The sequence below is a fragment of the Triturus cristatus genome, chromosome 2_2, assembly GCF_964204655.1.
Source record: "Triturus cristatus chromosome 2_2, aTriCri1.1, whole genome shotgun sequence".
In the NCBI taxonomy this organism is placed as follows: domain Eukaryota; kingdom Metazoa; phylum Chordata; class Amphibia; order Caudata; family Salamandridae; genus Triturus; species Triturus cristatus.
Genome location: NC_140582.1, coordinates 1,242,947,713 through 1,242,973,338, shown reverse-complemented (window position 1 = coordinate 1,242,973,338; position 25,626 = coordinate 1,242,947,713). Strand labels below are relative to the sequence as shown.

General features: G+C 43.8%; 1 protein-coding gene across 1 annotated transcript in view; it reads left to right on the top strand.

The window, feature by feature from the left end:
* The window catches only part of LOC146863491 (uncharacterized), a 134,810-nt gene that overhangs the window by 71,685 nt on the left and 37,499 nt on the right, over nucleotides 1-25,626 (top strand). Inside the window, exon 2 of the mRNA XM_085643179.1 lies at nucleotides 6,005-6,753. Within this exon, the coding sequence (XP_085499305.1) occupies nucleotides 6,005-6,723 (719 nt within the window). The 3' untranslated portion in view covers nucleotides 6,724-6,753. The remainder of the gene's footprint in view (nucleotides 1-6,004; nucleotides 6,754-25,626) is intronic.

Below are 25,626 nucleotides of genomic sequence, written 5' to 3'. Positions count from 1 at the left end.
TGTGCTGCACTCCCGTCCCGCATGCCCTGTGTGGTGTATTGTGCTGCTGCAAACCCTGATGCCTGCCCTGCAGGGTCAGTTTGGTGCACCTCTCCATGTCCCTCCTGTCCTCTGTTATCCAAGTCCATGTCCCTACCCCATTTCCTTCCATGATCCAATGTACCATACTTGCGAACATTTTGAACTTGGTAAGAGGGAGATTTTGAAAAAAAACTGGGGTATTGATTTTCCCCTTTGAGTTACATTGAAAAAGAGGAGATTGTAGACAGGAGACAGATCAAATAAAGCCCATTTGAGCTTAAAAACATTGGACGTTTCCTGGCTGAATCGGGTCTGTTGGCATGTATGGTTGTACTACCATTGCCTCTTCCTTCTGCCCACAATGGTCTATTACATTGCCACAGCCTCTCTTGCAAGTCCTGTATTGTTGGTTTGTTGCCCCTGCCCCCCTTTCCACTGCCCTCCATAGTCTGTTGTGCTGTCACGGCTCTTCCTGCCTGCTCAGTGTGGTTAAATTGTTGCCTTTGCACCCTCCTACCTGTCCTCAATTTTCAGAGTCCGTGCCCCTGGCCTCTGCCTCTCAACAGTATCCCAATGAACAACTAGATTGCTAACATTCTATATTTATTACAAAAGTGTGGAACGCCTGACGTCATCTTGATGTAATCAAAACTGTAATACCTAGAGCATTTCCTTTAGAAATTACATATATGAGAGGGTCTTATTGGCATCAAAATTATGGTTAGTGCTCTAAAAGACTAAAATAAGGACATATTTTCTGAGTTTTCAAATAGCGACAAAGCACTTTTAAATTATTTGTTATCTTTATGTTTTTTTATCCAGTTGACCACTTGATTAAATGTTGCACTTAGGGGAGAGGATGTGGTGTTACTTCCAGAACTGCAGACTTTGCAACTCGGGAACCAGGTTGGAGTTTCTGCTTCAGCTCGACATTCAATGATTCTGGTCAAATCACTTAGTCTCCCCATGTCTACAACCAAAATGAATTTGTTCTTGTGTGATGTAACCAATGCTCATGTAAAGCACTCCAATACCTGACAAGTCTGCACTATATAACACTGCAAAAACACAAAATAATAAGTGTTTTGCACACTTCTGTCATTGGGCTATATTTGGGCTACATCTGGGTGATTTTGGGCTACATTTGGGCTCTTTTGTCTCCGGTGGCCATCTTGGGAGATTTATTTGTTATGAAGTTTCCTAATTTCCTCATGTACTGCAGTCTCCTCAGTAGGAAATACTTTCAGTTTTTTACTTTGATTCCATCAAGAAGGCATTCAGATGTGTCACACATTTGCCATAAATTCAGAATGTTAGCACTCTTTTTGCTCATTAGATCACTGTAGTAAAGCTACTGCTCACCAGGGAAAACTGCTGCTGGTATTGAAAGTGCATGTTTCAGTCTGCATGTCAGAATTTTTTAATGAAATAAAAGAGGATTTCAGAAGTCAAAATGCGCCCTAGTTTTTCTTTCTGCAGCACTAATCATACTTGTTATGGAAAAATGAACCCCCTCATTTTGTTCCTTTTTAAATTAAATGTTTTAAGAGTTACCACTTTAATCCAAGCAAGATGGCTTCAGGTGTGCCATACGTTTATCATAAGTAGGACTGTTAGCACTCTAGTTGTTCTTTGGAACACTCTGGGAAGCTGCAGTAGAACACAAAGGAATCAACTGACAGTCTCTGCCCTTGTTGGATGTACATGTTTTACTGAGAATGTCAGACTTCATTCTCACATGACTGAGAAAGATAATGTGAATTTACAGAAAATAAGCTCTCAGTTTAGCTTATAGATCACCTTCCAAACCTCTGTGGGAAAAGCATGAGAAAATATTTTTCTCTCAATCATGATATCCCAGCAGAAGGCTTTTTCACATGGTGAAATCACCTTAGAACATACCACAATTCCTAAAATGAGTATGGTACCATCAACAAATTTAACTAAAGTCTTAAAACCTTCTATTAACTGCAATGCTTTTTAATGAGGTGCTATCATGTATATTGGTCCCAAGATGGCTGCCAACACTTCTTGGATGAAGTGCTGACAGCCAATCAGATCTCAGGATGAGATGTGTGGTTAGGCTCCGCCCACATATATATATGATTTTACTTTTGATTTTCTCAGGAACTACTGAACAGATTGACACCAGACCTGCAAAAGGCACTTCCCTGAGCTGAGGACTACCTCTCTGCCAAATTTCAAGTAATTCTGTTCAGCCGTTCGGGCTGTACCTTGGACTAAAGGTCCCTATGGAAAATTGCATGGGGAAAACGTGTTTTGGGACCCCCCTTTGTTCTCAGCCCCCGCTTGACGAATCCCCCCGAGACTTTCAGGGTAGGAGCGGAGCGCCCCACCTATTTTGAAAATTTCGCGAGGATTCGTCAACCGGCACCAAAGTTATTCCAAATAGAATGTTGCGGATTTCCTATGGAAACACGGTCCTAACTAGAACTATCTACTGGCGACTGCCAGTAGAAAATATATATATATATATATATATATATATATATATATATATATATATATATATATATATATATATATATATATATATATATATATATATATATATATATATATATATATATATATATATATATATATATATATATATATATATATATATATATATATATATATATATATATATATATATATATATATATATATATATATATATATATATATATATATATATATATATATATATATATATATACTTCAAATGCGGTGGTGCCCCGCAAATTCTATTCACGCTCCATGACTCCTTCAAGATTACCAAAAGGAAACTCGAGCACTCACGGGTAAGTAGTATGGCAGCTTCGTTTAATTCGGAGAAATAAACAACAAACGCCGTGTATCGGCTTGATGCTAACTGATAAAATATATGGTCACGGGCAATCAGTTTAAAGAAAAGGGAAAGAAGCAGAGAAAGAAAAGAAAAGAGAAGGGAGAAATAAGGTGTAGAAGAAAGATTGATATGACACAGTTTCAAGAGTCAATACTTAACAGCATATTCCGTTAGTTCATAATGGGTCACGGCGAGTATTGAAAGGTGCAACAACTATTAAATTTAAATTATGGTTAACCGGACAATATCCGATGGCGCTCATGAAGGGTCATACAACCGCCTATTGTAGGCGAATTGCCGATCCACGGCTTCATAAATTTGGGTTACACTGTGAAAAACATATTGAATGAAGTAATTTTGACTTCTATATTGGTCGGATGAAAACCTAATGAAATGTTTATGTGCTTCGACTTATATTAATTGTTACTTTCACAGTCAATCCGTAATTATTTATCAATACACCCTTGTATTTAACATTTGATTTATAGATTGACCCTTCAAAGATGGCGCCCAAAAGTCCCGGACTGCCGTCCTCTCTGACCTCTTTTATGTTTACTTCTAATGATGTATATAAAGAGTATCTTGTAATGAACATAGCAACAACACTGAAGAAGGACTAGCTCCGAAACGAGTTTGTTGTTTATTTCTCCGAATTAAACGAAGCTGCCATACTACTTACCCGTGAGTGCTCGAGTTTCCTTTTGGTAATCTTGAAGGAGTCATGGAGCGTGAATATATATATATTCACTGAAAAAACCATAGGTTTCACACATGTTAGTTAGCGGAAATTTTACTGATAAAAAACCAATGAAATTCCCCCGTTATAGTTAGTGCAGGCAACTATAACTCACGCGACCGCAATCCTCTGCTGATGCTAATACTGTATTTAGACACTTATTTGCCCATGTCTTCTTCCATACATTTTTAGCTATACATATATTACAAATATTTTTTTTTCATAAAGACACATATGTCATCAGCAGAAGATTGCGGTCGCGTGAGTTATAGTTGCCTGCACTAACTATAACGGGGAATTTCATTGGTTTTTTATCAGTAAAATTTCCGCTAACTATAACATGTGTGAAACCTATGGTTTTTTCAGTGAATTTGCAAGGTTTTTTAAATGCTAATTCCTAACTATAACGTGTGTGAAACCTATGGTTTTTTCAGTGAATTTGTACGGTTTTTTAAATGCTAAGTTACTTTACGCCATTCGTGGCGTGCGCGCCCACTTAACGCAGTTCGTTCCGTGCGCGCACGGTGCGCTTCGCGCACCGTGCGCGCACAGTGAGCACGCGGTGCGCTTCGCGCACCGCGCGCCCACTTTACGCAGTTAGTGCCGTGCACGCACGGTGGGCACGCGGTGCGATGACAAAGCAAGAAAGCACGTCAACAAATCTGTTTCTGCTTTCCTCCGTGACTATGGTATGGGTGCCATTTACCACAACAACTTGCGTTATGACATGCAAGACATTTATAGAGGAGATGGTGTGCACTTCAATGATGAAGGGAACAGAGTCTTCCTCTTGAACCTTAGACTCTGCATCGGTACTTACTTGTAGGTACCACTAAAAAATCATTTCATAAACACAACGGCTCTTTTTAGAGCCCCCTAATATCTAAACACTTAAATCTGATTTTCATTTTTTTTTTTTTTTTCTACCGTACGCTTACCGTAAGCTTACCGTACGCGTACCCCGTGATTTTTTTTAAAATCAATAAATGTTTTCTTTGTACTTTACAGTCCTTCTTTGACCCCCTCACAAATGTAAGGGGGTCTGTAACTCTCCTCATTGCCCCCTTTTCTTGTTTTCACTCTTTTTTTTCTGAGTGAAATACACAAAATGGCGGCCGCCGCTTCCTGGTTTCGGCCGATTCAAATGTTTACTAAGATCTAAGAGCCAATCAGAATCGCGCTCGCGCACGCCACCGTACGCTTACGGTAAGCGTACGGTAAGCGTACCGTAAGCGGGCTCAGATATATATATTGATTTAAAGGCTATTTTCTCAGAATCTACTGAACAGATTTACACCAAACCTACAAAAGGCACTTCCTTGACCTAGGGACTACCTCTCTGCCAAATTTCGAGTAATTCTGTTCAGCCGTTCGGGCTGTAGCTCGTTCTAAAGGTCCTATGGAAAAATGCATGGGGAAAACGCGTTTTGGGACCCCCCTTTTATCTCAGCCCCCGCTTGACGGATCCCCCCGAGACTTTCAGGGTAGGAGCAGAGCGTAGCGCCCCACCTATTTTGAGAAATTCGCGAGGATTCATCGACCGGCGCCAAAGTTATTCAAAATAGAATGTTGAGGTTTTCCTATGGAAAAGGGGTCCTAACTATAACTACCTACTGGCGACCGCCAGTAGGTAATATATATATATATATATATATATATATATATATATATATATATATTATATATATATATATATATATACATACACGCAGACATACATACTAGCAGCATATATACAATCAAGCATAGGCACATGCACACATATGCATACATACATATTTACATACATACTTACCTATATACATACATACATACATAGGTAAACAGGCCTTCTTAAGATGCTCCTCCGAAGCTGGTGCACACGTGTAGTTGGGTAGATCTTGTGTTTCTCATTACTACAGACACAACCACATACACTCGTCACATACACTTTCAGAGCTGAATGGTCGTTATGCATCATATACATATATGCATACGTGACTACTTGGGGGGGGAAATGGTGATTTCTAACCTCATTATTATGTTCTGCTCCAGATCCTAATCATATCCTGCATATGTTTGGAGCTCATGGAACATATTTCTGAAATAATCATGCAATGCATCAAGTCAGCTTGCTGCGCTGCGTGATAGGCAAAGGGCAGGAATGCGCCGTATTGAACATAATATAGCGCTGTCCTGTCTTTTCTCAGCGCTGGAGCACAATGTGCTGCCTAGCGCCAGCGCAGGCGCCCTTGCATCATTGTGCAAGGGTGGCTGCGTTGTAAGCAGGGTTGTTTTAGTGCAGGAAGGGACACTTTCCTGCACAAGAACAATCCTGAGAGGCATTCTTCTCTTTCTATGTGTGCTGAGAACAAATATAGGGTGCAAATAACTCTCTCTCTGTTGCTTTTCAGGTGTGATCTTGTTCACTGTGGACAATCAGGGCGTCATCAGGGCGGGCTCGCCTCCAGCTGCTTACAACGACGATTTCAAGTCCAGAGCTCGTTTTCTGGGGACGCTGGGCGGTGTAAAGCATGTGCTCTTCAGCCGATATAAATTTCTGTATGTCGTGAGAGGTTCTGAGCTCTATAGCGGTCCCATGCCTTCAAACCCATCCAAGAACTGGTTCCAAGGTCCTGGAAGGCGCATAGGGAAAGCAGGCTGGGGAAGATTCAAGCGCCTTTTCTTTCACCCCAATGGAGATCTTTATGCCGTCACACATCAGGGTGAGCTCTACGCAGGCCCCCCGCCGACCAATGAAGACCAGGTTTGGAAGGACGCACTAGGTAAAAAAGTTGGTAATGGCGGATGGGATGGATTTCACGCCCTCTTCTTCGACCCCCAAGGGATCCTGCTGTACGCAGTGACTGCTAATGATAGATTTGTAAAAGGAAGTCCTCCAACGGGTGTAAATGACAACTGGATTGCAAGAAGCCAGGCCATCGGAGCAGGTGGATGGATCAATTTAAGCCGATTTATGTCCTTTACTCCTGACGGCAACCTTTGGTGTGTCTCCAAGTCAGAGGGAAAGATCTACACGGCCTCTCCGCCAACCTGGGGCGACAACTGGCTTAAAAGAGCTCAAAATCTGGGCGTGAGCTACTTCTTTAAATTCATGGCCTTCGCAACGTAGTGACGAGAAGAGCCCAACACCCTTGTCTACGTACGTATGACCTCATGTTCTCCTCTAATACTTTTCACAAAAGCTCTTAGTTGAACTTTGCCTTTGAGTTATTCACTCTTCTTTCCTACAGGGAGTTTTCAAAATGCACGGATGCTAATTGGGCGAGGATGTGGTCCGTCGGCTAGAGCTGCCGACTTTGGTGCTGGAACCCAGGGTTCGAGCCTCGAGGTCGCGTCCACATCCTGTGATTCTGGGCAAATCACTTCATCGCCCCGTGCCTGAATGTGTAATTTAAATACGGTGCTCATGTACAGCGCTCCAATACCTTCGGGTCGAGTTTGCGCTATATAAATATGCAAAAAAAAAATACAAAGTCAGCGTAGCCAACACACTCCATCCATCTTCGGTTCTCAAACATCACAGTTTCCTCCTAATGAGTAACAAGTCTCGCTTTTTACAAGCACCCCTTGGCACATTAATGGCAGCTGATTGGGGAATAAGTTGAGATGTTGGCAGGGGTGTCAGACCTTGGGTGACAGTTTCTCTTACAAAGCAGGAGCAGTATGTAATTAAAACAGCACTTGCCGCAGTCTTTATCTTTTGATTTTCAGAAATAAAACACCAAAGCGGGGTTTACTTTTAAAACACTAGACAAAGATGTCCTAGATGAGTTGGGGGTATCCTAGTCTGCGACCACTAAGTCTTGAATTACGGACATTTGATGATCTATCAAGGGTGGGCGCCCCTCCCTAAGTGACTGATGCAAAAAGAACGATTGGTGGACAGAATGTTGAACAATGTCAGCATCCTGGGAGCAGTTTCGGGGTTTCACCCCTCAACAGCCAGGATAGCTTGACTCCAGTGGCATGCAGAGCACGGAACAACGTCTGAGCATACCCGTCCCACTCGGGGTGACAAATGCAAAAACAACAGTTGATGGACAGAATGCAGAACAATGTCATACATTCACCCCAGTACAGAGATCTGGGCCTAAATCCATCGTTATTTTGCTCACCACGCCACCCCAGTTCAGACATGGCCATATGCAAATCATTCAATAAACTTTATTCGACAAAAAAGTCATAAAAGCATCACATATATACAAATACATTATACAAATTAAAAAACAATTATATAAATAATTAAAAATGTATCACTACATTTAAAAATTAATTAAACTGCACACATTTTTATGTCGAAATTCTTTAAAATAAATTATGGGGGATGAATCACCTTGCTTCACTTATTTCATTCCATTTCAGACTACACCTATGTGACTTTTATCTAACTGATCGACTTCCTTTAATCGAATAAGCCATGCCCATTTTAGAAATTTTGCCATTGCTATTGCTATTAAGAGGCTAGGGTCTGTACACAGTATTCAATGCCTCCTCATGTTTCCGAAATCCGATTATGCGACAGATAGGTTTTATCCATTTGTTTCTTGGGGCAACATATAAAGGACAAAAGAACAAAAAATGACTCATACATTCTATCTTGTCCTTACATTTTGGGCATTTGTCATCACCAGATCCTGCTCACCTTGAGGTAAATGACCTTATTGGTAAACAACCTACCCTAAATTGGAAGTAAAGCTAACGATCCAATGGTTTTTCGATTGCATCCCAATACGGTTCAAATACGGGAAGGGGCTTAAATTGGAGGAAGTGCCCTGCGAGATGAGAAGAAACATTAGCAGCACATTTTTCAGAAGTAATCATCTCCCAATATATCCTCTTCATTTCTATTTTAGAGGGTAAGACAGCGTTTACGGGACCGTTCCATAAGTCCATCAGTCCCATTTTCCCTAGAAGGGTCCTTATTGAGTTTAACCAACTAATTTTATGAAAGTGGTCCTTCTCAATAAGGTCCTTGAGTCCCTTGGCATAATGATGTAGTTCCTCAGTTATCCAAAGTCTGCGCCAATATAATACTGGACGCAGCGTGGCTAAATCTTGCACGGATCTTTTACCAAGTTCCCAAAACAAGGGAACTAAAGGGGTACTACAAGGTACATACGTAAAACTTTCATCCCATAGATCTCAAGTAATGGCCTAATCGGTTTTGTAAAAGATGACATATGTTTTAAGTAAAATGCCTGCCTGTTGTTTATGCCTTAATATCATCATTTCTAACTGGGCATTCCAACACGTATCACTCTGTAAATTAACCCCAAGATACATAAAAGCTTCAACCTGTTCTAGAGGATTATTGTTCATATATAATCTTCCCTTAAACCGTTTTACAGACTTGTGACGTATGGGTTCGGCGAAAACCATAAATTTAGTTTTCGCGCAGTTTATTTCTAAACCACGCGTGTCACAAAAGTCAGTAAAACGCTGGAACGCTCTTTGGAGACCACTTGGAGTCTTCGAAATTATTAGTGTGTCGTCCGCGAACATAAGGATCGGGACACGCTCTCCTGCAATCACGGGGGCATCAGTCGGGACTAGAGAAAGATATTTTGCCACCCCATTTATGAAGAGTGGGAACATAACGCACCCCTGCCTCACTCCCCTCTTGACCGGGAATACATCTGTAACCTCACCCGGCTTGCCCCATCTCACTCTGGCATAGGTATCCTCATGTAAGCGAGCAATCAGAGTCATCAGCTCCAAGGACATGCCCAATTCCTCCAGTACTTTCCAAAGCTTCCCTCGCGGGACAAGATCAAACGCCACCCTGAGGTCGACGAAAACTGCGTATAATACCCCTTTGTCCAAGACAACTGTACGCCAATATAAGACAGCCAATCTCAAAACCTGATCTATCGTACTGGTCCTTGGTCGGAAGCCTGCCTGCAATGGGCTCAGGATATCCCCCTCGTCCATCCAAGCCTGTATCTTTCCAAGAACCAGTAGTCCCACTATTTTCTGTAACGAATCGATCAGGCTAATTGGCCTATAATTAGCCGCAAGGGCCTTATCCCCTTTTTTTTATAAACAGGGACAATTTCGGCGCCTTTCCAAGTGTTAGGAACAACCATCCCCTGGGCAATGGCATTAGAGAGATAGTAAATATACTGTCTCCATCTCTCTCTGTCACTAAGATATAGGTCCGCGGGTATAGCATCTATCCCTGGAGCTCGACCCTTAGTCACAGAGTTCAAGGCACAATCCACATCCCCTAAACTAAAAACGGTTCCTTCATACAGTTTAAAACCTGGGGCTATCTCACTTAAGTTTTCTTCACAGGTAAACTGGGGCTTGAAACATTCAACCTAAGAATTTATGGGCCCATTATTTTGCGGAGTTACAGCATAACCTCCTCCTTCCCATTTGTAAGTATTCCAAAACAAATGTTTGGTTCTTAGTTTTACATGCAGCTTTAAGGTCCTGCCACAATTGGTCGTCCCACTCTCCTTTTGCCTCTTGGATCTTTTTCCTATAGTTGATGCGTGCCGTTTTTATTATCACAGGATTCCTAGTCTTTAGGGCTATGCTCAGTGCAGCACGAGCCTCCCTACATGTTTTATTATACCACTTCTCATTTTTTTTTATAGTTTTGGGTTTGGTACTACATAGCTTACAAAAGTGGGTTTTAAGATTAGGAAACAATTCTTTATGTTCATCCTCTATAGAGCTATACTTTTCTTCATAACTGGCGCCAGTTCCAATTTTTTCTAAGGTCTTTGCTATTAAGTCATTAATAGCGACAAGTGCATCTGGTTGATTAACCACTTTGCACCGCTTAAGATGGCGCTCATCATTTGTCAAAATGATTTCAGGGACTGTCAATTCTTCTCTAGAGTTTATCAATCTTGCTTGGCCTAACCTGAATAATGCTGCCAGGGGGTTATGATCACTCTCGACACGGGACTTGACCTCCATGTCCACCAAAGTATACCAAAGCTTCAAGTGGACAAGTATATAGTCAATATTACTTGATCTTGTACCATTATCGAAGGTTTTCACCCCCTTTCTGTCAGACAAAGTCCGACCATTTGCAGCCCTTAGTTGGTTAGCTAGACAAAACCCATTCAAGTTGAGCGCAGCCTCGGTCCACTTGACTATAGGCCTATCCTCAAGTTCAGGGACACCCCATCTGGAATCTTCCTCTTCCAACATATTTACATTTTCCAACCCTAGGGGTTCGAAAGTTGTGTTAAAGTCACCCGCAACTATCGGTAAAACCCATTCTGGCTCTGATTCAATCAATGATTCTAATGCCATTAGCACCTCCGATTTTTTCCCACCAGGGATTCCTCTAGCATACACATTAAAGATATCAATTTTCAGGCCATCCCCAATACTGAGTCTAATATCACAATGCCTAACTGGAAGTGATTGAATACTACAACTTAGGGACAAAAAAATTCAAATATCCTGGATGGTTCCACAGACCAGGACTCTTGGAGGAGAGAAATATCAAATTTGTTAATGAAGCCTAGCCAGCATGGGGAAACAATTTTTTGTCCCAATGCCAGCCTGGTTCCATGATACCATTGAAATCAGGCAGGCTAAGGTTTGTGGGCCCTTTATTAGTGTATTCCTAGTTGGAGTTAAGCTTGGCAGTGGCATCACATGTTCTGTAATAGTTTGTGGGCTCTTTAATTATTAAACACAATCTCTTTTGGGATGGTGCTAGAGTATGACATTGGATTCTCCGGAAAAATCGATAGATAATTTACGCTAAGAACACAAGGTCGAAAGAGGCGATTAATAGTTGATCCTAGGGCAGTATCACCACTTTTATTTTCCCCAGGATTCAATAGTCTACCTGCCAGAGCTACACCTTCACTTGTTTGTCCCTCACCTCCGGCGATACTATCGCTTAATATACTAATTACACTTGTGTCCTTGCCCCCGTCCTGTGTTTTCTGTCAATCACATTCTTCCAATCCTGACAATACTGAGAACCTGTTAAATAATCTTAGATTCCTTGTGGCGGGATAACTAGATTGATCATTCCATGAGGACACTTGTCTACATTGGTCCTGCACTGGGGCATAAAAATAGGTCAATGGCAAGGGTTGGATTGTGGATCTAATATCTATTTGTGGCCAATTACAGATGTGTGCTACACATCGTTTGTCTCTGGAATTGACAATAACACAATCCCCCCCAACTGTCTTAGCATTTCTACCTATCCAGTTAACCCTTCTCACAGACAGAATCTCTGCCCTACAGTGTATAGGTAGGGGCCTATTAGCATTAAGCCAAAATATACACTTATTTTTTAGTTCTGTGTGAGTCTCCTTTTTACCCGCCACTAACTATGGTACCCCTGACAATAGAACCACATAGGGGGCCGATTCAGGGGGAAGTTCTATAGTTGGCAAGTTTAGAAACACTTGGTCCCGTTGTTTAGATAGTGATAAGCAAACATTTGTTGCAGGTTTATTAATCGCCTCATTATTATCCTTAGATATTTGGCCCAGTTTACTCGGGTCTAAACCCTTAGCTGGTGAATTAGCAGGTCTAGTATTTTCATTCGTGTTTTCTATAGAACTAGTATTACAAATTTGCAAACCATTCATAGTTACACCCACATCACCAGTATTTTTACATTGAGGTATAGATGTTGCCGGCTTTCCAGCTATGCCATTACTCCGGATACCTGTCGTCTTCTGGGCTAATGCCAACGAGAGTTCCAGGCATGCTAATCTAGATTCAATACGATCTAGCCTTCCATTTTTAGGGTGGATAGACTTCTTGAGGACAGCTTCTAATCTTTTAAAAAACAAGGTACCCAACTCCTCTGGATAGTTAAGCTCAGTTGTTGATAATGGCAATATTTCTACACTTGCTAAGGAAGCTGAAGCGTGACTAACTTTGGGTGCAGTGTTTTCCTTGTTGGGCTGCTCTTTTACTTTTCCTTTCTTTCCTTTATCATTTTTTTTATTTTTAACTTGTGTTTGTGTTCTAGTTTTTACCCCAACACCACTATTTTCAGTCTTATCCACATTTAGTTGACAGCCCACACCCTTATTTGCAATATTTGCTGACCTTGTTTTTATAGTAGGCAAGGTCAGATTGCCCTTAGAAGTGCTGTGGTGTTTTTTTCCTAAAATGGATGCTGGTTGTTGATCCAAAGCCACGGCAGGAACTTCAGCACAAACAGTAGGACTACTTAAAGCTTCAGCCAAAGAACATATTGTATCATCGGAATCAACTTCGTACAATGCAGGCGACCTAGCCCCAGCTATACTTCCCATAGATGACCTTTTTACGCAAAGTGGATCTAAGGATAAAAAATTTTCAGTCAGTTCGATGTCTTTGGCCAACACTGTAGATACCCGAAAAATGAAATTATCTAGAGTACCCATAAGCGATCCACCACCATGGGGGGCAATACTAGAACCACTATTATTGGGCTTTGTAGACGCGGACATCATGATTACTTAACTGACCATCAATGTCAACTGCCCAAATATTTCAACAAGATTCCCTTTAGACAGGTTACCCTCAGTAATTAAAACAATGTAACACGGCAACCTTATCTCTGTGTAGACGTTAGCAGGGTGGCCCGTCCCGTCATTGACCGGTCTTGAACGGGCTTAAAACGGGCCCGCCCTTGGTCCGGGCTTCGTCCGGCGCCGCCCGCGCTCGTCCCGCGACGCAGAGGAAGCCTCTCCCTTTTCTGCGCTTCCGGGCGCGAAGGGAACGGGAGTTGGCCGCTAGGCAACCTGGGAGCTGTAGTCTCCCCCGGCTGTGGCCGCGCGATGGTGTGGAGCGGCAGCAGGGGATGCACACAGCGTCAGGGCCCCAGGTACGGCAAAATAGTCAGCAGTATCGGGAGCAGGCAACAAGTCCTCAGGTAGGTCCGGGCAAAGCAACACCAAATGAAACACCATATGCAAATCAGTCTTGACCCTGTGCCTCATGGGAACAGTCCAGCCCGAACTGCCAAGCCATGTCTTTCCTGGACCGGAATCAAGCATCCTAGAACCGGTTTCGGGGTTTCACCCCCTCTTCAGCCAGGATACCTTGATTCCAGTGGCATGGAGAGCACGGGACTCACGTCTGAGCATACCCGTCCCACTCGGGGTGACAAATGCAAAAACAGTTGATGGACAGAATGCAGAACAATGTCATACATTCACCCCAGTACAGAGATCTGGGCCTAAATCCATTGTTTCTTTGCTCACCATGCCATTCCAGTTTGGACCCAGCCATATGCAAATCAGTCTTGACCCTGTGCCCAATGGGAACAGTCCAGCCCGAACTGCCAAGCCATGTCTTCCCTGGACCGGAATCAAGCATCCTATGACCGGTTTCGGGGTTTCACCTCTCTTCAGCCAGGATAGCTTGACTCCAGTGGCATGGAGAGCACGGGACTCGCGTCTGAGCATACCTGGCTCACTCAGGGTGACAAATGCAAAAACAATTGATGGACAGAATGCAGAACAAGGTCATACATTCACCTCAGTACAGAGATCTGGGACTAAATCCATAGTTTTTGCTCACCATGCCATTCCAGTCTGAACCCAGCCACATGCAAATCAGTCTTGACCCAGTTCTGCATGGGAACAGTCCAGCCCAAACTGCCAAGCCAGGTCCTCCCTGCAGTGGATACAAATATCCTGGGACTGTTTTTGAGGTTTCATCCCTCATTAGCCAGGCTAGCTGGAGTCCAGTGGCATGGAGACCACAGAATCCACGTCTCGGCATACCCATCCCACTTGGGGTGGCAAATGCAAAAAGAACATGTCAAACATTCACCCCTGTACAGAGATGAATGTTTGCATTGTTAAGCATTCCATCCATCATTTGTTCCTTTTGCTTTTGTCGCCCTAAGTGGGAAGGGTATGTACAGACGTGGGTCCCGTGCCAACTGTGCCACTTGATTCAAGCTAGCCTAGCTGATGCCCCAAAACAAGTCCCTGGATGCTTGTTTCCAGTCCAGGGTGGACCTTGCTTCGCAGGTTGGGCTGGACTGTTCCCATGAGGCACAGGGTGAAGACTGATTTGCATATGGCTAGGTTCAAACTGGAATGGCATGGTGAGCAAAAGAACGATGGATTAAACCCAGATCCCTGTGACTGGGGGTGGTTGTTGGCATTGCTCAGGATTCCGTCTATCATTTGTTCCTTTTGCTTTTGTCTCCCTAAGTGAGGCGGCCTGTAACATGCTGTGGAGGAGCCGGTCTTCCAGGCGCTAGAAAACTAGCACATGATTTCCAACAACTGAGCCAGCTAAGGCTGCGCTGCCAGAAACTGAGCAACCTTCAAGGTGAAGTAACCATGAGTGGGGCTTTCCGTTACCACCCCACTGCAAATAAAGCCCTTTTTATTGAGTAGAACCATCTAACTAAATATTAGGTGCAGGTGCTCAAATTAGTTTAGGAGGCCCCACCCACGTTCCCAGCTCCGCCCACTTCCTTCAGAGGCTCCACCCACTTCATTTATTGGTCCCACCCACATCCACAAGCCAATTGCTCTTTTAAAATTTTCAAAACTCAAGGCCCTCCTTCTCGAGGCTAGGTGATATCCATTTCTGATGGTAACAAACATAGCAGTTGAATTTGGGATGACAAGTAATGCAGCAAGTTCTGAATTCCCAATGCCTTCTACTCTGGTATCCCACAAGTTTAAATCTGGCGAAATGTTCAATTGGGAAACTGCGGAAAAATAAGGAATTAGCCTGGCAATTGGTTGTGGTTACTGATTCCTGCAGTAAGTCCCTCAATTTGTAAGGGCACTGTCGGGATCCCAGTGCGGGACATTGTGATATTCCTGCATCCAGGAAATACTGATATCAATGGTATCCAGCTCAAACCCCATTCATTACTATGAGCACCAAAAGTGCTGTTTTATGAAAAGAAAAAATATGGAGGAAAGGTCTACATAAATGTATGGAGTAGTGCACATTTTTACTAATACATTGCATTTGCAGAACGCCCAATATCCACAAGGCTTATCTGTCTTAGCAAACCTCTGCTTCCCCGAAATGTATGAATTCTAGCTTTGCACATACGATTTATCGACAATTCCATATTTTTGGAGTTGCAAAATTACAGACAAACTTTTCTGGCAAGTTTACTCATTATGCATAACAAGAGTAACCATAAGGCAATAACAAGTCAAAGTCGGGCAGAAGACTGCATCTTTTGCAAATTACACTCATTTTTGCTTTTTCTTCTTATGCAAAATAATCTCCCATGTAGATTAAAGGCTTCTTCTATACATTCTGAAAATCGGAAGGGGATTGATTCTTTCACAAACCCAATTTGCTAACTATGTCAGCATTCTTTTTATATCAGTAAATACATAAATTAGAAATGATCGCAGATAATGGAAAGCATTTTGGCTTTGCCGTTATTTACCCCATTCCAAAATGACATCCCAGTTGCCTTATTGTGAAAACACTTTTATTTCCACTTTTATTTCCACTCCAATGCAAAGCAACAGAGGAAAATCCACCCACAGGGTGGATCTTTTCCAGGTCATTCGTAGGTTTAGGGTGTGAAAAATCCTAAAATTAAGCTTCTGTAAATAAGGATGTTGAAAAATGATTCTGTAATCCAACGTTTTGCAGCTGCAATTTTTGGGGGGATTTAGTACCCAAGTGACTGGGCTGAGTCCAGCATCAGTCTCTGACCAGGAACACGGCTTAGTACAATATTCCAGCAGTGATACGTATGCAGTCAGTACGGGTGACTTTTCTAAAAATGGTTTCATGCTTCCTTGGTTTTCTAAATCTTTACATAGAAAAATCCCTTTGTTAGAGTTCCGCTATATATCTCTTACCAGGTTCTTGATAGTAATTTAATGTTTGTGATGTTTCCTAATCACATTGTTTCTCTGCAGGTTTTGCATCGATATTTCCCCCTTATCTCAAATTTAAAGTTATTATCTACTTATGATGTCTTTTAAATTCCAAGGGTCATACAATTCATTCCGAGCAAGTCAAGCAATAACCTGCACACTCTACCTACGCAAGTGGAGTCGGAAATTTGCAAAGATGCTAAAGTTTAAAAATGCAAAATACGGGAGAATTCTAGTTTTTTGCCCCTTAAAAAAAATGACTACCTCCCCTGAATTCTTCAGTTTGTCACTACACTATTACAGAACCATGCCAGACAGAAATTATCATTTTGTGTAGACAAAGATTTTGTGAGGCTTAGTGCGACCAGGATGCAATCTGCTTTAACATGTTATTTCACTAAAAAACAAACTGATCGAGACTGAGTGCAGAGCAGCACGTGCACTATGAGACTCAAGCGCAGCCTGCCCTCTGGCAACTATCGTCCACTTTTACAAGGCAATAAATCTGAAGGGCAGGCCGAGCCCTCAGCACAGGAGACAAGAGATTAAAAGAACGTGCCTAAATGTCGGAAAGTTATTTATTTTTGGTTAGTGCAGCTCTTTTGCTTTAATGAAGCAAGTACATTTAATATACAAAAACAAAAATGATACCTGTATTGATTGCAGGTGCCGGCGCCCATATATATATTCAGCAATTCTAAAACGTTTATTGGCACTTTGGACGTCCTGCACACTTCCAACCTGGAGGGCCCCAGCTCAGCCAAGAGCCCGCTCTCAGCCATTCTTCAAAGCAAATGAAACAACATTCTTTAACCCCTTCGATGCTGCGCAGATTCCGCCGCTGTGCTGACGGAATCTTGCGCGGGCGTGGTCATGACGGAATGGTTCCGTCATGAGCACAGCTCAACCGTGGGTCATGACGGAACCATTCCGTCATGAGCACCGAAGGGGTTAAAAGCAGGCGTGATCTGCTCACGACTTGACATCACTAACTTGATGAGGACACTCTTCAAGAATGCCTGGACAAGGGTGGGACTTCCTCTGAGACATACCAGGCAGCAGCCACAGAAGAAGAGTAGCGCAGGAAATTATTTTAATAATTACCGGGCGATGGCTGATCTGCTGGAGGAGAAAAATCGGAAAGACCTGGCCCGGTAAAATAAGTGCCGGTGCTGAGCACCGGAAAGCTCCGGCACAAATTAAGCCCTGGCCACGACCAACATTTCATTACACATAGGGGTCCACCAGGGCCTTCTGGCACAAGCCTAGTTCTGTGAAGCACGGGGAGGTCATGCGGTCTCTTGACCTGCTCCCGAATCTTCTCAGAAATGTCTATCTGGCCTAGTCAATTCCTTTCTCTCCTATAAACAGAAAATATTGTACCTCAGCACTCTCAAAGTTTAACTTTCTATTTTTTGTGGCAGTAAGCCTAAAAGATAGACCCAATACTTAATGTGACTACTCACAGGAAACACTAGTCTGGAAGCATAAATTCAACAAAGATCTGTTTTAATGTTAAGTGACCAAATACACCGTGTTTCACTAGAAATAAGCGATCATGCCTAGGACAGTAGTGTAGTTTAAGCTAGCACAGTCCTGATGGTTATTATGAACAACAGAGGTACAGTTGGCATGTGGAGGTCCTGTTCTTAGAGCCTCCTTGGTGATGGCAGATGATGGCAGCCAACACCTGTTTCGTTACTTCTGTAACTTCCTCAAGGCTGCAAATGATGTAAAAAACAATAGCCATCACAAAATCAAAACAAAAAAATATACAAACTAAGAAGTGATGCGCTGAGACAAAAGAAAAAGTGACCACCGAAAAATAAAAACTTGACAAAGTGACAAGAGTTTAAAACGTGAAACACATATCCAATCAAAAACCACGGCAATGTAGGTGAGTGCAGGAAAGAGCCAGACAACCCAATAAAAACAATAGAGTGTAACATTATCATTAACCCCTTCTGTGCCCATGACGAGCTGGACTCGTCGTGGAGCACAGTCGCGCTGTGCCCATGACTAGTCCAGCTCGTCATGACACCCACCCACGGGGGAAGCGCTGGTGCTCCCCCCCATGAGTGGTCGATCATTTTTTTTTTTATTGGGAAGGCAGGGGAAGACCTTCCCCTGCCTCCTCACGCCCCCCCACCCCCGCGTCATCAAGGACGTCAGCGCACGAGCCGCGCTGACGTCATTGGAGGTTTCCCCTTTGTTCTCCGAGGCGCAGGAAGCCATTTGCTTCCTGCGCGTCGGAGAGTGAAGGTGAGTTTTGGGGCTGGGAAGGGGGGATTTTGTCGATCGGTGGGTTTAGTTAGGGTGGGGGCACTATGTTGGGGGAGGTCGAAGGCATGCCACAAGGCTCGGCTTCCTTCGTGTTGATTTTTAGTTGCTTCCCTGTGAAATGGATCCAAAAAACGAAAAGCGCACTGCCGAGAAATGCCCTTCTTCTGAAATGTTGAAAAGTGCAGCAGGATGGAGAGAAATAGAAGGTATTATTGTTAGGTTTATACGAGTGGCCCTCAGTGTACAGGAGTTATTTCCAATCATATGAGAAATAAACACATAACTAAATAAAGGCAGACAGAGGGGTTGCAAAGTGGCCAGATTGGTTTTATTTACATCCAAATACACCAGCATCACTTTACAGAGTTTGCCAGTGAAGCGCTACTTTCGTTTTCTCGTCTTTCTTTGAACAGCATTGTTGTTCCCAGGTTGGGAGAGTGTATCATTCCTGGAGGTACTGCAATACCTGGTTGATGGGTGGTTTGGACAACACAATGTGTACCATGGCTCTGTGTTTATGGATGTGGTCTATTTATACCATAGTGCTTACGTTTTGTAAGGATATAAGCAATGGACATTGAAACGGTTCCCTTCAGGGCCCTCTAGTCATGTCCATAACTTTTCAGTTTCTGATTTCTGAATAGTGAGTGAGAGATCGTTAAGGTAACCATATTGTTTCTGCTTACATTTCACATGCTTTTCTTGCATTCCCTATGAGTGGTAGCTTTTTTTTTTTTTTAGGCAGCATATTACTCTTATCAAGTGCATAATTTGAATTGAGCCGCATCCAAGTGTTTATAGCGGGCACAATTAGGTTATAGCTGAAGGCAGTGCGATTTTCTGTCAGTGGGGAAGTATGGTGTTCATTGGGGAGAGGATGTGGCACTATGGCCAGAGCTGTCGAATTTGGAACTGGGGAACCGGGTTCAGCCTTCATGACCAGTCCACCAGACCACTCTACTGAGGGAGCACATTACCATGCTAGACCGTAGAAGGCCCCACTAGACCTTAGAAGGCTTGATGTCTTAGCACAAGCAGGTGTACCCTAGTGGTGTCTATTGTGGGTTAGCCTTGAAGGCCTGTCCACCTCAATCCATCTCCAGTCTTGCGGGCAGGCCTACAAAGCAGCACACCCTAGAGCAACAGTGATCCAGTCGCTGTGACTCTGTCACTGAGGTCACATGAACCTTGAGCAGATTAGGGCGATGCGAACGGTGTGACCTCACTGGGTACCAATTTTGGGTGGGTGCGTAGTGTTTTCAAGTTTATTATGGTTTGAGAAAAACTTGCTGCCTCCTTCCTGGCCTCCAGCAATTTTCAGAAACAATAAAAATGTCATGATAACTTTGGTGATTAATTTTCTTCCTAGAGAGAGAGATGGAGTTTTGTCTAGTGGAAGGGTTGACTCCTGGAAAGGTAGCACAGAGGGTTAATGTGCCTGCTGCAAAGAACATGTACTATGCAGATCACAAAGTGCACTGCTTTAATGGGGGGACCATGATGAATGGTCATTTAATGTCAGCTGTAGATGATGGATCCCTGAACAGTGACATGTATGTGCATGTTTGCATTGTGCTGAGGGGATTACCAGGTGTAGGAGAGTAGGGTCTGCTTTCTATGTTCACCCCCACTTTTTGCTTTTGCTTTACTGGTTTTCGACTTAGATGTGGCTGTGGGCCTGCTAATCAGACCCACAGCCCTGCTGTTCTCTCTCTAAATTAATACTATGTACTTTAGGTGCATAACCCATTTGGATAGGATCACCTTATTGGCCCCTGTACAGTGTACCCTAGGTACCCAAGGCATAGGTGTACCCTAGGCCTACCAGGGGCTGCAGCATGTATTATGCCACCCCTGGCCTGGCCTTCCATTTTGACACAACTGGCTGATCACTCAGCTGGGGCAAGGTCGTGTAATCACCCCTTGCTTAGGTGTAGTATTCCTATACCTAACTTACATATAGACACATGTGTACCTATCAGTCACTCCTATGGCAGGCCTTGACAATCCTGGAGGCAGAGTGCTTGGTAACATGTGAGATGGTGCTCTAGCATGAGCTGAGCCTGTCTGCAGCTTTCGGAACCTTGTCCTTATAGCTGTTCTATGATATAGCCTACCATATACTCTTAAAGTGCCTTATAATCTTAGACGGTTATGGTAACTATGGTTTGGCTTTATCAAAACATGTCGTGTAAGGTGTCTAACACTGTGGAATAATACCCCCATGCCACTTCTGGACATGAGAATATTATTCCCCCCTTCTAGAGGGAAAGACATGTTAAAATCATACTTCAACTGTTAGCCTCTGACCAAAGCCTCAGCATCACTAAATGGATGCTGCTGCCACGACACAAGTCTGACCTCCTGCAGCTGGGAGTGATCCCAGCCAGGGAGGCCTGGACAATAGGTTTCCTGCTTGGGGAGGTGCTAGCACCTCCCCAGACAGCCTTTAGTGTATTGGGGCAGGGTGGGCTGAAAGGAATGAGACATGCCTGGGGCACACAAGGTGTTCCTTGCATAGTCCAGTTCAAACCGGCGCTGGGGCACTCCAGCCCCAGCTCTGGCGCGAAACTGGACAAAGGGAAGTGGGTGTAACCACCCCCTCCCAGGTCCCACCCATAAGGCGTGACCTAGCAGGTATCCCAGCCCCCCAGATTAGTATAAGAGTGGGAGTTGGGCCTCAAGACTTTAGATTATCCTGAACCTGCAAAACTGAACAGAAACTCTGGACCTTCGACATTCGACGAAAGAAGAAGACTGAAGAATCTCCCTTGTAGCCAAGGAGTGGCTACCCTGTGCAAACAGGCACCATCAAGAGACTACCCTTTGCTTTGCGACCGTTCTACGAGGAACCGACTGCAGAGCCCGACCAGAGCCTTGACTTCCAGACTTCTCCGACCCTCATCCACATCTGCAGCAGAGCTGAGATCCGTGGAGGCGACGAGCGACGTGGGACCGGCTACCTGGAAAAAGTGGCTAGTAACTTACAGCGCAGCTTCTGAGGTACCCTCGAAGTTGTGCACCGGGGATTGAGAAGCCCCACCCCCAAGCACCATCTGCACCGAAGATCAGCCCCCCACACTCCACGAGTCCTGCGTGGGGCCCTTCAGCATTTTCCTGCTTGCCGCGTCTGTCCGGTTGCTTGCCCGCTGGCTAGTGGCCTCTGTGACGACGCACCCTGAAATCTTCTGCGCTGGTTTGGCTCCTCCAGACTGGCTCCCGCTTCTCTGCAAAGAAGAAGCACCCCAGACCTTCCTGGTCTGCACCAGAAGCAAGTCCTTCGTTCTTCGTGGGTTCCGCTTGCCAAGGCTTGGTGAGTCCTAGTCCAACTTCGACGCCGCCGACAGCAAGAGCCTTCGTGGGACAGCTCGCCTCCTGGTCCTGGTCGTCCTCGACGCTTCCTGGTCCTCCTGGCTGCAGCGACAAGCTTCACCTTCACCTGCAATCTTCACAACATCGCCTGGTTCCTTCCTGGTTCCACGTGGTCACTGGCTAGTGACCTTGACTCTGTCCCTTCTGCTTGCAGGTTTCTTCTCTTCTAGATCCCAGCCTTGGGATCCACCGGACACTCCCCCCTGACTGCCTGTCAGCATCTTTCTTCAGGCATCCATAGGAGTCGACGACGAAAACGACGCATCTTCACCCCTATGCACCCGCAGCCTGTGGGCTAGGTAACTTGGGTACTCCGGTGCTCATCAGGATAGTGACTATCCTAGTGTCTAGTTTTCAAGTCTCAACTTCCTAGCTACTCCGGAAGTGTCCTAAATCTACCGTTTTCTAAACTGTACTATTGCTATTGACTTTTACGCATTACGCGTGAGTGTTTCCACTCTGCACACGAATCCCGTGGGCCTCCCACTTCCTAACTAACGCTAGTGTAGTGTAGCCCCAGCGATTCCCTAGGCCTAGGCCTATTCTATTTCCGTGACAGTGGTCCTTATACCACTTACTTAGTATATGGTTTGCGTGGCCCCTAGGGCCTAACTGTATTACTTACCTGTGTGACTTACTGTATGCATTAATAAGACTGTGTTGTACTTACCTCTAATCTCATAAAGAGTGCTGAGGGTTTGCTTAGAATAAATACACTTTATTTTATATATCTGTTGTGGTGTCCTTTCATTTGGTATTCAAGGGATTATATATGGTATCACAGCTGGCTTCACATGCCATTCAGAGTTTAGCCTAAGACTGCTCTTGTCCATGCTACCACTAGGATAGCTGGTCTATAAGGTTGACTTTACAACCAATCACCATAAGGGTATTTGGACTGATATAAGGTGTACACTATAACTAGTGACATCATACATCAGGCCAACTTCTCACACCAGGTAATTATTCACGCAGCTCTCTGATGGATGTCACATGTGGTTTTTCTGAGTCCCCAGATAGATCATACAGTCTGTGTGTTCTCTTTTGTACTGCCAGTCACCGGTGTATTAAACTGTGTAGCCTTGGACCGAGTCATGTATGTGCATGTAACTTGCATGATCGAGGTAACTATTAGCGGCGATACTACGTGTCTCTTGGACCTCTTTCAAGTGGTCGCTGTCTTTTTTCCCCAGCAACCCCCCCTCCCCAGGGGCGGGATTCTGAGAGATAGGCCCAGGAACCACAAGCTATAGCTACGCCTCTGCCCCCAATGTCTCTTTTATGCATTCCTGCTGCACGATCGTGCAGCAGGAATGGCCACTAGCGCCAGGTTTTTGTTTTTTAGGTTTGGGGTTGTTTGTGGGAGTGGCGCCTTAGGCAAGGGTCGCTCCCCTTATGGCCACATTATTTTTTAAATATTTTAAAGTGCAAACAAAATCAAGGAGGTAGCAAACAATAAGTTACAAGAGGAAAAGTGACATGTGTGCAAGTTACAGAAGAGTACAAAGTACAAGTAGAGGTATAAAAGTGCAATAAATGGCAGACACTCAAAACACAGGAACACACTTCTATAGGCATGGAGAACAGAATTTCCTATAATGTAAAGACTTCCTTCAGACAATAGAGAGGGCGTGAATTAAGTTTGGAAGTGTCTTTGTAGGAGGAGAACTTTGAGGTCAGTTTTGAAGGACTGGGAAGAGGGGGTGGTCCGGAGCTGAGGCTGAGATCCAGATTCTCGCCGCGTTGCCTGTAAAGGATTGGGCCATCGATCTTTCCTTCTTGAAAGTGGGAGGTTCAAGTAATACATTTTGCGCAGTACTTGATGGTCTAGAGCATTATATGCATATGTGACTTTAATGTTTTTTCCTCCTTTTTTTTCTAGTCTAAAGCTTTTGATTCCGGTTTCGACAGTGGTTGTTCTGCAGTTGTGTAGTTGCATTGTTTTGGTAAGATTTTTGTTTTTTGTTGTTATTTACTCCAAATGAGTGATATTGGAATGTTTGAATGAGTTTTTTTGTAAGTGATGTCATAATGGCAGCATATTTAGTAAGTGGTTTGAGCATGAAATTCTTTGCGATGTGTTTTGCATAGTCTTTTGTGTAATTTCTTTTCTCTTTCTTTTTTAGTGGGATATTGTTGCTCCATACTGTGTCTGTGCAGAGTAGGTGGTGGTGAGTAGTTTAGCTGCCTCTGGCAAGTGAGTGGTATTGTTTGAGTATATATGTGTTTTTGATAAAGGTGCTTTTTGTTTATTACTTATTTTACAAAGTGTTTGTTGTTGTTGACTTGTTTGACAAGTTACCTTTATTTGTAAGCATTATGGCTAGCCGTAGAATGACTGCTCAGCAGGTGGTTGGTATGCTTCTGGAATCTTCCTCTGAGCATGATTATGAGACTGACAGTGCGTCGGAGGGAGAGGAGGGAGGTGAAGATTCTGGCAGTGAGTTTTCTCTCCATATGGAATCTTCGGATGATGAAGGTACTCTCAGTGCAGATGAAGGTACTCTTGGTGTGGATGAAGCAACTCTCAGTGCGGATGAAGTGCCTGTCTTAGAGGAGGAAACTGCTGTGCCGATGGTGCAAGAGGCATCTGGATTGCAGTCTGAGGCTGCTAGGCTTCCTACTGGAAGTGCTGGACTTTGGGTTGATCCAAACATGGTGCAGCCGGTGTTGCCTGCCTTTAGCGGTGATGCAGGGTGTAGAGGGGATTGTGAACACTTTTTGCCTATACAGTTTTTTCAGTTGTTTATGGATGATGTATTTTTGGGTGAGATTGTTGAGCAGACGAATTTGTATGCTGAACAGTATTTGAGGGACAACAGTGACAAACTTAGGCCCCAGTCTAGAGCTACCTGGTGGACTCCCACATATCTGGAAGAGATTAAGAAGTTTTGGGGTTTGACTTTATTGATGGGTGTGGTAAGGAAGCCAACCTTGGCTTCATATTGGTCTAGTAGCCCCTTGTTGGCAACTGCCATATTTCCTGCAGTTATGACTCGTAATCGGGATTTACTTTTGCTACGTATGCTGCATTTTGTTGATAATTCTATGGCGTTGCCACGAGATCACCCTGACTGTGACCGTCTTTTTAAGATTCGGCCCGTTCTTGATCACTTTGTAGATCGATTTTCTGAGATCTATACTCCAGGGAAAGAAATATCTATTGATGAGTCTTTGGTCTTGTTCAAGGGCCGTTTGGTTTTTAGGCAGTACATCCCTAGCAAGAGGGCATGCTATGGAATTAAGCTGTATATGTTGTCTGAGAGTAGGACAGGATATGTTTTTAATTTTCGTGTGTACACTGGTAGAGATTCTACTATTGACCCCCCAGGTTGTCTGTCCACTTTTGGAGTTTCAGAGAAAATTGTGTGGGATCTTGCTAGAAGACTGTTTAACAGAGGCCACCATTTGTACCTTGATAAATAATTGCACAGCAGTATAGAAGTTAAGGAATTGTATAAAGTGGACACTTTTGCATGTGGCACAATCCGCTCTAACCGTAAAGGTTATCCGAAAGAGCTTGTTTGCAAAAAACTTCAGAGGGGGCT